Raw genomic sequence first — 16,376 nt, 5'->3', positions numbered from 1 at the left:
AATGGGGTAAAGTGGTGTAATGGTTGAGGCTCTGAGACCATGAAGTTGCAGTTTCAGTCGCCGCAAGCAACTTTCTATAACCATCGGAATTGTGTCCTTCAAAATTTTTGGCAGCATCCGGCTGAAATGGAAACTGCTTGGAAATGGAAATCCGCGAAAAGAGTGTTTTGTTTGTTCCCGTCCCACTTTCTCTCTCATTGTATGCATGGCTTGTCCTTTCTTCTCTGCCTCCTTGTAAAGACTTAATAACCTGGCGTGACAAAAACAGCCCTAGTCTTCAGTGGCTCTGAAGACTCCATATTAGAGCCTCCCAGCCTTCAATTATACTGTTGTTATGCTTGGAGTCAATCTCCCTCCACATAAAGCTGCCAGCAGAGCCCTGCTCATTTGTCAATAAGAGGCGTGGAGAGAGGGGGGGCCTGGCCAGACACCTTCCCCAAAGAAGAAAGGGCAGGCTGAAGATACTTGGGCGTGGATGGACAAAGATATTGGTATTTTAGTGAGCGGTTTTCCCTTGTCGTGCCTTATTTATGACTAAGACTCCTGCCAGTAAACATGTTCACATTATATCAGTGTAATGGGGAGATAAATCCTTGGAGGGTGGTCTGGGGAGGGACTTAGAGAGACCCTTGCAGACCATAGGGCTGAGTAGCTATTATAAAGGTGCAGTGGCTCTTATTGGGGATTTAGAGACCTGAACATTGGCTGAAAGTTGGGTCAGTGTAGGGCTGCCCTCTATGGAATGGGTGTGCATTTTTTACTGATGACTTTAATTTCCGGAGCCTGTGTGGGTGGAGATATAATGGTCAGAGTGTGAGTGGGGGGCGTGTGTTGTAGTGTCTTTGCTGTTTTATTTAAGACTGCAATTATGCATGTGGGTGGTGCATTTGTTTATTTGGCATGTTAAGATAAGTGTCTAAGCTTACTGGGATCAGGATGCTTGTGAAGGTGTGCGTTCATGCGCTGTAAAGTGTCTCCTGTACTGTAAATATCCTGTACGAAAGTTAAACTGAGAATGGGTTTATGGCTTAACCTCATGCCCATACAAAATATTACCTCGCTGCAGTCGGACTGCGGCACATCTTTAAATTCACACTCAGTATTCAATCTGCATTCCGTAGCCGCTTTGGTCCAGATAGCACCTCAGTTTGTATTCATCTTACAAAAGCCGCCTGAGCACTTTGAACACCCTGCACTGCATAAATACCACTCTGCGCCACCTCGTTGGTTTCTTCCGTAGTATCTGAAAGACAACATTACATCAGTCTTATAGAGTGGAGTCAGAGACTTGGTAAGAAAAAAATACACTGAAGAGTTCTTTATCCTCTTTCTCCCTTTTAAAATATTCATCTTTTTGTCTGCTTGAATTAACGGCACTCACTTTTATTTTCGTTTTGTAGATAGTCTGTCAAATTATCTATAATGGCTTTTTAAACTGCGCCCCAGAGCAATCCAGCCATGCTAATAAGCTTCAGACCATCGTTATTGGCCCGACCTTTCAGCCAAAGGAGCAGTTGAGATAGATTTTGAAGCTAAGGACAGGCCCGCTCCCTTTTTTAGGTTTTATTAGGCTCAACCTAAAGGAAACACCAGGGAGTTTCTAGCATGTGTTAAGTGATCTCTTTGTTTTATCTTTTGATACTTACAATTTTTGACCTTGCAGTTTGTTCTTCTCATGCAGGAATGTCCTCAGCTGCTTGCAGCAGATCGTATCCTAGTTCCGGTGAACGTGGTAAAACCCATCACCCTTCGGGCCAAGAACCTCCCCCAGCCACAGTCGGGCCAGCGGGGGTACGAGTGTGTGCTCACCATACAGGGTGCGGAGCAAAGAGTTCCCGCCCTCCGCTTCAACAGCTCAAGCGTACAGTGCCAGAACACATCGGTAAGACTTTGTGTGTGTGTGTGTTGGACTACAAGTGTGTTTAGTAAATGTTTCAGAGAATTTGTCTGTGGACACAAGGGTACTCTCAGAAACAAGACGCAGAATTTTAAGCAACACAAAAAGTCGTAGACGTGATAAAAGGGAGCGGTTGTTTGGAGATTGTGTGAGAGCGGCTTATTTTAGTCACAAGTGCATTCTGTCCTGAATATTTAGTGTGTGTTTGCTTGTTCTCCCAGCATCAGCAGTGTAGGGATTTTGGAGTTTTCTCCACTGTGATGACTTACCCGAGGATGAACCTGCCAGGAATGATAAAAGCATTCTTCCAGCAGAACAAAACTAGTAAATGTCTCTCTCTCTTGCTCCCTGTCTGACTCTGTTCCCATGGCTACAGTACTCATATGATGGGATGGAGATGAGTAGCCTCCCTGTGGATCTGATGGTCATCTGGAACGGAGACTTCAGCATTGACAACCCAGCCAAAAACAAAGGTGAGGCCTCTGATCCGGCAGCCCTGCTAGTACCCCTGGATTCAGTCTCCATGGCAACAGTCTTGCAGCATCCATCCCCTGACATCCTGGTGGAGTTGACTGCAGATAGTCTCAGTTTCTGCATAACTTCATCTCTTTATTTCTCTTTTTTGACCTTGTGTTTAACTTAATACATCACAATATCTCATGTGACACCTCTCATTTTCTCCCTGTGTGTATATCTTTGTACCACACAGTAGGTCAGAGACATTTTGTCACAATTAGATCTACCATAGTATTTAAGTGTTCAAACCTGTGTGTACCCACCTGTTTGATTTGTAGTCAACAAACACCTTTTACAGAGAGGAAGACACATAATGACAAATACAACCGAATATAATGTATTTAAACTCAACCCAGTACAAGCTGAATTCCAATTTTAATATTTTACAGCTTCTGCAGTCTTACTATGCAAAGATCATTTTATCCTAATCAATAGATTTTTGCTTAAAGAAGACTAGTTTTTGTATATTTGCTTCTCAAGTGATTTTTCTCAAGAGGATGATTTTTACCGGAAAACAAGACAAAATACTGATTAAGAATATGTTTTTATGCTTAAAACGATGCGCTGACCATTAAAGGAAAATTCTGACTTAATGCAGAGGCAGTTTGAGCCCTCAAGAGATTTTTAAACATTTAAGCTCAATGTCAAGACTAGAAGTTCTAAAAACATTTTCATTGATATGAAATGGGATTTGGATTCAAGTTAAACATGCCCCCCGCTTTAAGTCAAATCAATGAACATAGCACAAATGCATGTGAGTGTGTTACTAAAGCGCTGTGTGAAGGTTAGGCTAATTTAAGAGGGGAAGTGAGATTCCTCCCTCGCTTCCTACTGAGGGGGAGCCACTCGGGGGGCAGCAGTTGATGGACAGATCATACAAGCATCTAATAGCAATTAAAAATGCCTGTCTGGTTGCTATGGTGATGAAACATAATATCACTGTATCAGGGAGCGCAGAAGAGGAGCAATTATCTTTAGAGCTGAGAGGAAGCAAGAAAATATAGGGAATATGATTTCTATTCTACAGTTTTTCCATGATTTCAGAAATATTTCAGGCTATTGCTGCAAATTACATGAGTTTCCCTTTTGCTTTGATCATCGTCCCATGGGTCTCCCAACCTGACTTGACCTTTGCCCTCCCTGTATCTCCAGTGCACCTGTACAAGTGTGACGCACGACGGGAGAGCTGTGGACTGTGTCTGAAGGCGGACCCTCTGTTTGGCTGTGTGTGGTGTAAGGGAGAGAACCGTTGCTCTCTGAAACAGCACTGTCCTCACCCGCAGAGCATGTGGCTCGAGCACAATGGCATCAATAGCAAGTGCACGAACCCCAGAATCACAAAGGTAAAACCACGGTGCACCAGTACATATGAAAACATACTGTAACACAAAGTGGGTTCCAAAAGTCTGAGATCACTACATGAGATGCTTCTGCAGTTTTCGGATTTTATATCATTTCAAACTGAACATTTTTATGTGAAATTACCATGAATTGTATACTAATCTAATAAAAAATTGTATCCTGAAAATTGTGATTTTGCATTGCAGATTTTCAACGTGATCTCAGACCTTTGGACCCCACTCTATACAGTATATATAGGTCACTACCCATGACATAGAGGGTCTCTCCCTGGACCAGGCCTGTATTTAGACTGGTTTAGAGCATCTCAATGGAGAATTTAAATGGCGATACAGTTTTATTCTGTGAGCTTAGACGATCAGTTAAGTCTTAAGCGTCTGTGTTCTTGTCATTCTTAGTATAATTTCACGTTCCACAGGTACATTAAAACCCTTGTAACATAAATAAACTCTCAGCTGTACTCACTGACATATGCATGTTTTATGGTTAACCATCATTGTGGAGATGAACAGTTGATATAAAGAGAAATAAAAGGCGAAGGAGGAACAGATGGGTGCATTGCTGAAAGAGATATGATGGAAGTGCGACCTTGGGCGGAATACTGAGAGTGAAAGAATGGCGAGGAAGAGTGGATGGATGGAGGAGAGGAGCAACACAAGTCTCTGCACCACCAACCCCATCTGTAGCACCCCATCAAAATGATTGATGAACATATAGCGGAAAGGGAATGCTACTTGTTTGCCACAGGCTCTGAATGATGGACAGCAGATGTGTCTGAAGCTTATTAATAAAACTCAGAAACCTGTTGGCACAAGGAAAAGTACAGAAGTATGGAATTTAGTGGATGTAAATGGAGAAATTATAGAAAGCATAATCCCAAATCTACTACTTCTTTTCTGTCATTGGTAAGGTTAAGCCAATGAGACCACTGCTCAACATTTTTCCAAGCAATTGGACATATATGGAACTTGCTCCAGCGAAAGTTGCCGCCATGATGCTAGGTTGGGTTTGGTGGTGGCCAAGGCATTTCTGTGTAGTTGCTAAGGTCATCTAGGTATCTGCTAATCTCACTGATATTTTGTCTATACAATAATTTCCCCAGATTTATCATCCGTCAGGTGAAAATATTGTGTCCAATGTCTTAGAAAAGTAAAAGAATGGATATCCTCAACAAGCTGCACAATTATCATTGTGTTTAGTACAAATAGCATCTTGTGCACTAAAGTGTAATAATTTTAGCACTATAAATTTACTCTGCAAGTGTACCAAGATTTTTTACAAATTTACAATCCATTAGTCACTACTATCCCTTCAAACATCTTCAGTGCTTTTTTGATCATAGCTGAGGTTTTAATTGCCAATTAACACATTGTAAGACAGAAATGGAAGTGAGCCAAGCAGAGCCATGGGTATTATAAGGGGAAGTCCTGGACTGAGCTCCTTTTTCTTATTCCATCTCCAGATCCGAGCTCTCCTCATGCCTCATAAATACTCTCACTCTCTCTGATTATCACTCTCAGCGTCTTTCTTTCAATTGATCGGCTCACAGGTCGTAATGTATTCTAATGCACTCTATTACTGTGACATTGTAGATGAGGAATCTTTCGCTGACATTGAAGTGGATGGTGATTAAGTGTTTTTCCTCCAACAACCGTCAATTAGCTTGTCAAAGTCACAAATCTAATCAACTCCCTATCTCCTAATGAAAAGAGACTACTCTGTTTCTCTCTCCCGCTCATATTCATTTTCACTCCTGCTTCATTCTCTCAGCAGAAGGTTGCAATTTTACAGTGACTTTCCAGTAAACCATCAAAGTGGGTCTGTTATTTCATTTTAAACAATCATTTGGTATATTGTAATATTTAAACAGGTCGCATAAAGCTACAGTATAAGGCCCAAAGGGCATTGTAAAAACATTGATAGTATCATAAAAGAAGAAGACTGATTAAACTGAATTACTGGAGTGATAAGTTAAGACAGTACTATAATGTTGTTTAAAATGTTTTGTCCAGAGAGGATATGTTCGTATTACACTGGCATATTTAAAATGTGCTATTATGCTATAATAAATGCTATTACCATGGAGTCATATCAATATTTCCAGAGTGCTCTGAAGCCAATAAAAACGTGTGAAAAACTTGAAGCTCTCTGCTAAGATCAGTGCATGTGATGGGTTAAAGGGAAATTACCTCTCACCGTGCTGCTAATGAGATCTCTGACCTAAAGTTGGATCATTATCTGGCAGGAAATAATGACAGAGGCGAGATGTTAACATGTCTATATTCCCCTTTGGGATCCGGCGGCCCCTCGTTTTGCCAAGATGAGAAATGGGTGTCCTACATATGGCCTAATAGCCCAGCTGTCAATACACTTATGAGGCCCGACCTCAGACACGTGGGTCAAGACTGTCAGAATATGTTTGATAGGCTCTTTTTATAGTGTTGATGGATAGACACTCAATAAAAGAGCTGTTCTTCTTGTGTGATTTCGGCTAAACACTGACCTGTATTATTCACAAAAGCATTCACAGAAATGCACTGTGGGAATGCATGCTAGCTTTTCTTCTCAATCTCTCCCTCCCTTCACATTTCTGGCTGGTTAGTGTTATCAGGGACATCATACAACATTTTGTATTCATGCACTGTGTTAAGTGTCAGTGTTTTAACTTTTACGTGTTAAAAATTGAGTGTGGTACTATATACAATTATTTGTATTTGTTTTTCGTTTTTTTGGAACTTGCATTCAAGAATCACATACTTAAACATCCAAGGTGGCACAGTCTTGTTTGAATGGGCTTTATGCATTATATTATAAAAGTGTAGAGAAGTACTGATCAAAACTAGAGCTGGAAGAGTAGTTTATAGTTTATTCTGATTGGCTGGTTGGTTCTGTTATGACCATATGGATCATGCCTCTGGTACTTAATAATAATCTCACTGAGCAGAGTTAACTCTGCCATCACTTCACATCACAAGATATGTTTTATGGCACATGAATCGCCAATTAAGTTATTAAGTGTGATTCTTTTTAGTCGCTACATTTTAATGCACCATAAATGTCTTCCTTTAACAGTGTTTAATGAATCACAGCCAAGTGTTTCTTGTGTTAATGGTATGACTCCAGCAAAAGCATGAAGATTCAAGAGATAGCACCGTGTGAGCGAGTTACAGATACGTTAACTCTAATCAGTCGGATTCGGTACTGCTTAGCATCCCGAGGAGCAAAGAATAAAAGTTGTTTGATCGTCTGACATGCATAGATGAAAATAAGCATCCTTGTGCACGCCTGTGTTTATATTCCAATCTTAGCAGCATATGATTTCACATGCTGGTGTCGGCATATTTTTTTTCCCAGACGCCGACTCTGTGTTCATAAATTAGCATGGCTTTGTTTTTGCTATAGGCAGGACTCGGCTGGCTCAGCTGGCTGTGCGGCTGATCATTATTCACCATAAGCACGCAGGCTTTGACGCTCTGACAGAGAGTGGCCCAATTATCCCACTGAACCAAATCACTCACAGCTTCTCTCGCTGTTTCCCGCCCCTCACACCGTCTCACAATCACTGACTCCTGCAGGTGCATGAAGGAATCGGTTGCTGAGTCATTCTCCACTTCCTGTTAGTTTGTACCAATGGTGGATATGCTAGAGGGGGGTGTGAGAGCTCTCCGTGTTGTTTAGCTTCCCTGTGACTTGTCAACAGATCACCCCGCTTCGAGGACCCCGTGAGGGAGGAACACTGGTGACTATCCGTGGTGAGAACCTGGGACTGGAGTTCAGAGAGATCAAGGACCATGTGAAGGTTGCAGATGTGGAGTGTACACCGGTACCTGAAGGATATATCCCAGCAGAACAGTAAGTGTCTTCTTGAAGCACTTAGGCCAGATCCGACACTTCTTTGTAGTTTTGTCATGATGACAACATTTTAAACCTGGATCTAATGACTATCTGGAGTAAATAATGGCTTCTCCCTTTAATGCAGGCCTACTTATAGTTGTCAAGAACCCAGCATATTTTAAAAGTTGCTGATATGGATTGGAAAGCATTAAAGAAACTTTTAATCTGAGGTCAGGACAGCCAAAGATAATTATGTATTATTTGGCAAGCATTCGAGAAAGCCCTGCTGACAGCATGAAAAATTCTCCAGTATTGTTGTCCTGACTTGAAAAACCCTCTTTCATTCTGCGTATCTTTTCTGCAGGTTGCGCCAGCACAAATGTATTATTATTATTATTTGGACACTGTGATAAGCCTCTTACTGTAGTGCATGCTCAAGTTTGACACCTGCCATGGAATGAGGCAGATTAACTCATTCATATTAACCGTTTATCTCCTGCATACATTATTATCGCTGGGAAAGACATTTTTTAAAGTTCCTCATTTAATGTTTCATAAAAAACTGTTCTGGTCAATTGATTTGTGTATGTGTGTGTTTTACAGGATTGTGTGTGAAATGGGAAAAGCGGAAAGAAGCCAGTTTGCTGGAAACGTCCAAGTGTGCATTGGAGAGTGTCATCCCGAGTTCATGGCCAAGTCGTCTAAGTACTACTACTTTGTGGTGAGTACCTTGGAGCAAATAACCTCCTATGAACTGCTGGTCTGTCTACCATGATCTTAATCATCTCTGTATAATTACAAGTCTTTGCCACTTCAGGGTTGAAAGTGCCTGGATTTACTGTTGTGTCTCTAATAAAAAGTGAACACTACGGCCTTGTAGCCCTGCTGATGTACTTAGTCATATCAGCGAGCACTTGACCCCACCAAGTGTTCGGTCAACACCCGGAGAGGCTAAACATAAAACTTAAAATTTACTACTGATGTTGTGCAAGATTTTCCTCCCACAGAATCCTGTCCCCCTTTGCACAGGCCATTACTTTGTGAGTCTAACATAATGTAATTTATTTTCCATAAAGCAGGCTAGTGGTATTCTAAACCAATATGCTAACCAACTGAGAAAATCTAAGAAGAACTGTTAGCTTTACCATTTTTTTTTTTTTTTTTGGAATAAGGGATTAATTAACATATTCATATGGTTGAGACCAAATTCATGATAAAGCAATTTTGTAGGATTTTTCGGATCAATTAAAATGTCTTTCATTGATTCTGTGGAGGATAGGATCTTGACACTGGCCACTCTCATTTTTATATCCATTCTACACTTTTCCTTTTAGCACTCCCAGTTCACATGCTGATATAACACCCATAATCAGATTGCGATCCAGCCATCCAAATGAATTGAGCTGCAGTGTAATTTTTCCTGTTATAGAGCCATTTATAGCATTTATCAGTTTTATGCAAACATTAATGGCTTTTATGTCTCATTCAGATGCAGTAATTGGATTATGTGATTCTTGGGTGAGGAGGGCAATTGGTGTTCTGAGAAAAAGGTGGCGATAATCAGATTGGAAAAGAGATACAGAGGAGTGAAAAACATGAGGGTTTGCCGACTCGCCTCTGCTGTGTGATTTGTAAGCTTGTAAATAATTCCCATTGTTTGTTTCTACAGATCCCTAGACTGTTGAGTCTAAAGCCGAGTCGAGGGCCAGTGTCTGGGGGCACCATCGTCAACATTACCGGCAGCAACCTGGACGCGGGCAGCAATGTGTCAATCATGTTCAAAGACCAGAAGTGTACATATCAAAGGTAGGGTTGAATGGAAAAGTACAGCGCAATGCCCTTTTGAGGTGTCATCATCCTTTTGGGTTGTTTGCAGGTCACTCAAAGCCTCTTGCGGATCCAAACCACCAAAGAGAGTCAATACTGATCTTAAGAGCTTGAGAGTTTCTGATTTTTAATCAATAACATCAATAGCCATCACTCTCTTCTTGCCTGAGGTGCAACCACAGTGTCTGATCATATGAGCGAAAGATTAAATTAGGTCTAGTACTCTGCGCTTTAATGGGAATACTCTTTACAGCCATTGAATACTACAAAACATCCATACACATATAATAGATGACAATGGAGAAGAGACCTTTCAATTTCTTTAGTTTATTTTTAGTTTAAATCTCTTAAATATTGAACATATCAAAGTATAAAGAGCATGCACCTATTCATGCACTAGTTATCTGAAAAACGTTGGTGATTTTGTTTTGTTTTCTGTTTGATGACACAGGAGAGGAGGACAGTGGATAACGTGTCGTTCTCATGCCTCCATGCAAGGCTACGGAAATGTGTCCGTATCGGTCTTCGTGGATAAAGCCCACATTCACAAAGATCTCAAGTTTGAGTATGTGGAGGATCCCACGATCACCAAACTTGAACCTGAGTGGAGCATTTTCAGGTGTGTGTACTACAAAGCCATTGAAGACAGGGCCGTTGGGAAAAGAACCCATAACATTATCCCAGACCCTGTGGAGGATCAAGAATATTGTTTTTTGATTTCAAACTGGAGATCATTATGGACATTATATGGATAAAGTTAATACATGGTTGATTATTTTAATCAAACAAAACATTGTCTAAAGATTATTTTATTAAAATGAGCTAATTTTAGGACATTTAATAAAATCTTAAAAAGTGAAAGCTAATAAACATGGTGTTTTCACAGTGGCAACACACCATTGACTGTGACCGGGACAAACCTGGACATCATCCAGACTCCTCTCATCAGAGCCAAGTATAAGAACTTCGAGACGGTCAACGTAAGTGCAAACGCTTTCCACACAGTAAACGATCACTCGGCCTTCACCTAACCTGAGGCTAGTGAACTGGAATGACCATTAGCAGACTATTCCACCTGCTCCAATCACCTGTGTCGGCTGCGCACCATTGGATCCAGGGCAGTAGCTGCATAAAAGAGGGAAATAGAGAGAAAGAGAGACAAAGAAACAGACAGAGCACAGGAAGACTGCCAGGTCCCAGCAGCAGTAGCAGCAATGTACCCTTTGTGCGGGAAAGAGGAGAATGTCGTAACACAGGGTGGATGCATAGACAAGGATATCATGTTCCCCGTCTTCAGAATGGACCCAAAGAGCCATGGGAGGCTGCACTCAGTGAGATCTGATTGAAAGGCAACAGAGACAAAAGACCGTAATGTTATCTCATGCACGTATCTCACACATGGCCGCGTTTAGCATCTGGGCTGCGATATGATTAGGCTTTGGCACACTGCTCCTCAAAGCACAGCAGAAAAAAAGTGTCATACCCTACCTTGCAGTCTCTGAAAGAAGTTGTTTGTGGGGCACAAGACGCCTTATATTCTTGTTTGTAATGCGATCGCTCATAACTAGTCTGAAAAGAGTTTGACCAGACTTTGTGTGCTGAAAAAAAATGGTGACCTGAAATCTATTTTATCTTGAACAATTCCACCCGTTACGACCTTCTATAGAAGTCTTTGTGTTAGAGGAAGTGAAGGTTCGTCTGCCTGGCTGCTACAGTTTTGGAAGGAATCCAATTAAAATGACTGGCGATATCTGTAGGGATGTTTTTGATGGTTAGTCTGCTGTCTGGGTGTTTTAACAGTCAACTGCAAAGCATTGTGGGTTCGCGAAACTCAAGGGTCTTGTCAGGCATTTTATTTATACACTTTAAAGGGAATGTGCATATAGGTTTGAATAAAGCTATGCCATAACTTTACATTTAATAAACCTGACCTCTTAATTAAAGAGGGAAAAGTAAATAAGTAGTTTGAGAAACACTGACTTCATGTAAATGATGATGTGTATGGCATTAAGTACTAAATCGTCTGACAGCCGCATTTAGCTGCAGTGTATCTATGCGAGAGATGGAGAAAAAAAAGCGATGAAAGACAGAGTCAAGGAGAGATGTTAATGTCAAATCTCTCTCAAGGAAGTAGAGGTGAGCACAGTTAGTGATTCGTTTGTGAGTCAACAGCACTGCAGGCACAATCAGAGTGTGAACATTTTAAAAGTGCTAATAATGGAGTGCTGCTTTAAGGCAAGTAATATCTGTGTACCTCTGTTGTAGGAAGTTGAGGTTATATCCAGGTCTTGTTATTTGACATGACCAATTAAAACAGTCTGAATTGTAATGTGAATGTAATATTGTTGTTCATCTGAATCTAAATGTTTCTGTTTTATTCTGAATCACACATCTTTTGCAAATATGACTTTTTTGACCTTCATTGTTATCTATGTCCCCCTACCAGATATGTCAGGTTCTGAGTCCCACCACTATGCAGTGCATGGCCCCAGAGCTTCCCTACAGTCTGAGCAAGCAGAAGGAAGTGCCAGAGAGACCTGATGAGTTTGGCTTCATCCTGGACGATGTTCAGTCTGTGCTGGCCCTCAACAACACCAACTTCATCTACTACCCGAATCCAGTGTTTGAACCGCTTAGTGTGTCTGGGGTCCAGGAGCTCAAGCCAGGGTCTCCCATCATACTCAAGGTAAATCAAGTATTTACATAAATCTCTGCATAGTCTGTCTTTCGATTTTCCATTGCAGCTGCTACATATGTTTGTGAATGTGAATTTCAGGGTAGGAACTTCCTCCCTCCAGCGCCGGGTGGCAATGGGAAGCTCAACTACACTGTTCTGATTGGAGATAAACCTTGCACATTAACTGTATCAGATACTCAACTGCTCTGTGAATCGCCCAATCTGACTGGCCGTCACAAGGTTCTAGTAAGTTGCTGAATACTGGGAATCATATCCACTTTTCGCAGTGACCTAATGCTTTAGGGACCCTGTGGTTATTTTACTTTCTGAGAGGCTGACAGAAATAGAAAATACATCCCCAATAAGACTTATTAGAGCTGAAAAACCTAATAAAAGCTTTTATGCTTCTCAATGGGAACTCTGGGTGGCTGCCTGCTTGTTGACAGTCATACTAGAGAAAGTGCAATAGACCCTTACAGCCACGAACTCGAAAAAGCCTTACTATAGCACAATATCATCAAATTAAACAAAGAAATCTCCATCCATAGATGTATTTTGATTTGATTTGAATCATAGCAGGTTATTGAACAAGATACCACACAGCTACTTTTAAATGCAACAAAGTATTGATTCATTCAAATCTATGCAAAATGTGCTCCTTTCTAGGCTCGTGTGGGTGGCATCGAGTTTTCTCCAGGTGTGGTTCATATCACTTCTGACAGCCCTCTCAGCAGCACTGCCGTCATCAGCATTGCAGGTGCAGGAGGCCTCCTTATCTTCTTCATTGTCATTGTCCTCATTGCCTACAAGCGCAAGTCCCGCGAGAGTGACCTCACTCTCAAGCGGCTGCAGATGCAGATGGACAACCTGGAGTCCAGAGTAGCTTTAGAGTGTAAAGAGGGTAAGTAGTCTTGGGGGGAGGTGGATTAACAAAGTGATGTCAATTCAAATTACGAGTTATGAACTTGCTCGAATTCGCGAAATCCATGAAACAATACTTAGAAACAGCCTCTGCATCATTTCCAATACATACGCACAGCAATGGCAAGGCCAGAAATTGAGTGGACCTTAGAGAAATTGGGAGGACATCAGTGCCTATTATAAAAAAACGACAGCTAAAATTGGCATTATTGGTTTTTGCCTGAAAATATATGCCTAAATTGAAAATAAATATGTGACTTTACTTGAAAATGTGTTCTGTTAAGCATCATACATAACAGATGTCTTGCGTCATATATTGTTGGAAAGGTCTCAACTAGCAGAATAGAACAAGCATAATTGTTTCAGGTAGAGTCTAAAGAATGCCAAGGATACCATATGTAAACAAAATACACCTTCAGGCTTTTGGGCCGCGTTTTGGTTTGTAGCTTCACCAAGCATTAGTAAACCATAGTCGAACATAGTAGAACCCTAACACTAATATAATCCTCATAGTGGCATTACATGCTGCTTTGCTAAAGCTATACGACATCCGAGATCTGATCATGTTGCGATCATAACGATGATGCAGTGTTTTCTAACGCCGTTTGACAATTTCGGGAAGGTCAACAAATGAATAAAGACCAATCGGGGACTGTTTTACAGTGGGAGTGCGATTGGATTGGATTGATCACCCAGATTGACAGCTCTTGCATTTACCATTCGCCATAGAATAGAAGCGCACAACTGGAAGATCACCGCTCATCCACTAGGATCTTATTACTTCTTATTCTTTAAATCCTTACACATGAACATAGTTCTTATGTTTGCAGTATTGTTCTTCTTTCCGACAAAAAAAATATTTTGTGGACAAGCTGTCATAAGGGCTAGTGCCACCCTGGCCCACAGATTATTTTCAAGTTTCTGTTAAGTTTTTAGCGACTCTCAACCTATTTGTTTTTCATGTTGTGTGTCTTCCGCAGCATTTGCAGAGCTGCAGACAGACATTCACGAGTTGACCAGCGATCTGGACGGAGCTGGTATTCCATTCCTGGACTACCGCACATACACCATGCGAGTTCTGTTCCCTGGCATCGAGGAGCACCCTGTCCTTAGAGACCTGGAGGTAACCTAACAATTTTAATGATGCAAAAATGTTTTGTGCAATAACAAATTTGCATCCAAAGGGCCCTTTACTAAGTTCCTGAGATGTACATGCATATATTTACATATCCATGTGTGCATGTAATTACTGCACATTGTACCTGTGTGAGGAACAGTCACATTAATGGCTGCTTAGTATTTTTTTCCTCTTTGTTTTTTTTTTTTTTGAAGGACTAACAGCACAGTGGGGTTGTTGGGAATTAAAGCTGTCACTATGCTGTTTGTGTTCACCCTCAGTAAACAAAAGGCAGCAGCTCTCATTATAATCTACATGCAGTCTCTTTCTCTCTCTCTCGTGTTTTTTTTTTTTCTTAAAGTAATGAGCTACTCTCTGATTCACAATCAGTCTTTCGTTAATAACAGTAATGACATGTGACACAACTGGTTTTTTTCTGAGTGTGGGGAACAGAATTAAAAATCTAATGCAAGGTACACCGAGCTACGGGTTATTTATACCCCCGTTATGACAGTGATGGACAGTTTTAATTGAATCACACACATTTCTTCAGCCAACATACGAGCCATACTTTACCTGCTTATGCCAGATGATCTCTGGTTCTAATCAGCTATATCAATTAAGACTTAATTGGAATAAACATCCTCTCTGGAAAAGTTTATAGTAAAATCACAGCTAATGACATGAGCCGTCTAGAGATTCTGATAGGTATTTAATGATTATTGATGAGGCAAATCATATCAAATGATGTCATGTGGGTCTCTGCATGGTTAATTGTTTGTCATCAGGTATTCTTAGCGCACAATGAAATTCATTCTAACCCAGTGAGCAGCTTCTATTAAATGTATGCTGTTCATCTGTATAGTGGTTTGTTTTGGCTTTAGGTTTGTTTTTTATTTAATAGATTTGTCTCTTTTCAGTTTAAATGCCTGTGGGTGTTTTATTGGACACTGGCAGAGGATACCGTAGGCCAAATGAGAGGGCTGGAAAAAGCTTTTCAGCCAAATTAGCCAAGCTAAAGTTTAAGTGAGCATTCTTAAACTTGACAAAAATAAAAAATGAGACATTTATGATGAGTTGCTTAGCTCTAAGGGGATAACTACACAAAATAATGCCATAATTGGCATTTCTCAGTGAAAAAAGAATATTCAGTGCGGGAAAAAATTATAGGGCAGGGCTTGATTTTATCCATCAAACAATAATAAACATTTTCTTAGGAATAATATGCACTTATAAATTGTGCAAAATAAGACCAAAACTGTATTTAGAAAAACTTGTCTATTTTGATTTAATTCCCTTAATGAATATGCTGATGAGTTATCACATTCAGGCTGTGAAATGTCATCTGTTTGTAACTGTTTGTTGTTGTCCTTTTTTTCCCTGCAGGTGCCAGGTTACAGACAGGAACAGGTGGAGAAAGGCCTAAAACTGTTTGGACAGCTTATCAACAACAAGGTTTTCCTGCTGTCCTTCATCCGAACCCTGGAGTCCCAGAGAGGCTTCTCCATGCGAGACCGCGGCAATGTCGCCTCCTTGATCATGACTGTTTTGCAAAGTAAACTGGAGTACGCAACCGATGTGCTCAAGCACCTGCTGTCTGATCTCATTGACAAGAACCTGGAAAGCAAGAACCATCCCAAACTCTTACTCAGAAGGTACTAGACATTTACACATGAAGAGTCGTCTCAAAAATCTAGTCCTGCAGTCCAGTGGGTTTTACTGATTATAAATGCCCCTCAAGTGTGTGTAATCAACAGAGCACATGCTCTAAATTTTGCGATCATTTCAATCTGCCTGATTCTAATTATAGTCAACTCCATTGACGAGAGCAGATGACCTCTGTGAATAGTCTTTGAAGCGTAAGTACGCTGAATAGGAATAATTGCTTTTGGGGACATCAAAATGCACATTTTCTCTCCCAAACATGGAATACACCGACATACTCATCATTAAATTGTAATTAGGATTAATTAGCCTGAGATCCAATTAACAGTGCACTAAAAACCTACTGAATGTAGGGAGATATGTGAAGCTCAATTCCCCATGCAATTAACTCCTTTGTATCTCTGTATTTTAACATCATAGAAGGCAATATTATTATTATACCATATTGATTTTTCTCCCCTCTACTCATTTAAACGCTGGCTGACACTTTTGATATATAACTTTGCTAATTGATTGAAACTACTATTAAAAATAAAAGGGCTCTTCCTGCTTTCTGAGAAAAA

The 16,376-nt window shown here is 40.7% G+C and overlaps 1 protein-coding gene across 1 annotated transcript in view; it reads left to right on the top strand.

The window, feature by feature from the left end:
* The window catches only part of plxna4 (plexin A4), a 220,684-nt gene that overhangs the window by 174,673 nt on the left and 29,635 nt on the right, over window positions 1-16,376 (top strand). The window contains exons 10-22 of the mRNA XM_079816393.1: window positions 1,682-1,882; window positions 2,274-2,370; window positions 3,566-3,756; window positions 7,473-7,624; window positions 8,210-8,327; window positions 9,276-9,412; window positions 9,885-10,052; window positions 10,320-10,413; window positions 11,880-12,119; window positions 12,210-12,356; window positions 12,777-13,011; window positions 14,012-14,154; window positions 15,535-15,803. Of these exons, the coding sequence (XP_079672519.1) occupies window positions 1,682-1,882; window positions 2,274-2,370; window positions 3,566-3,756; window positions 7,473-7,624; window positions 8,210-8,327; window positions 9,276-9,412; window positions 9,885-10,052; window positions 10,320-10,413; window positions 11,880-12,119; window positions 12,210-12,356; window positions 12,777-13,011; window positions 14,012-14,154; window positions 15,535-15,803 (2,192 nt within the window). The remainder of the gene's footprint in view (window positions 1-1,681; window positions 1,883-2,273; window positions 2,371-3,565; window positions 3,757-7,472; window positions 7,625-8,209; window positions 8,328-9,275; window positions 9,413-9,884; window positions 10,053-10,319; window positions 10,414-11,879; window positions 12,120-12,209; window positions 12,357-12,776; window positions 13,012-14,011; window positions 14,155-15,534; window positions 15,804-16,376) is intronic.

Source organism: Gobio gobio (genome assembly GCF_949357685.1).
Source record: "Gobio gobio genome assembly, chromosome: 5".
Classification (NCBI taxonomy): Eukaryota; Metazoa; Chordata; class Actinopteri; order Cypriniformes; family Gobionidae; genus Gobio; species Gobio gobio.
Note: the sequence above shows the minus strand (reverse complement) of the source record. Positions and strands in the feature narration are given on the sequence as shown.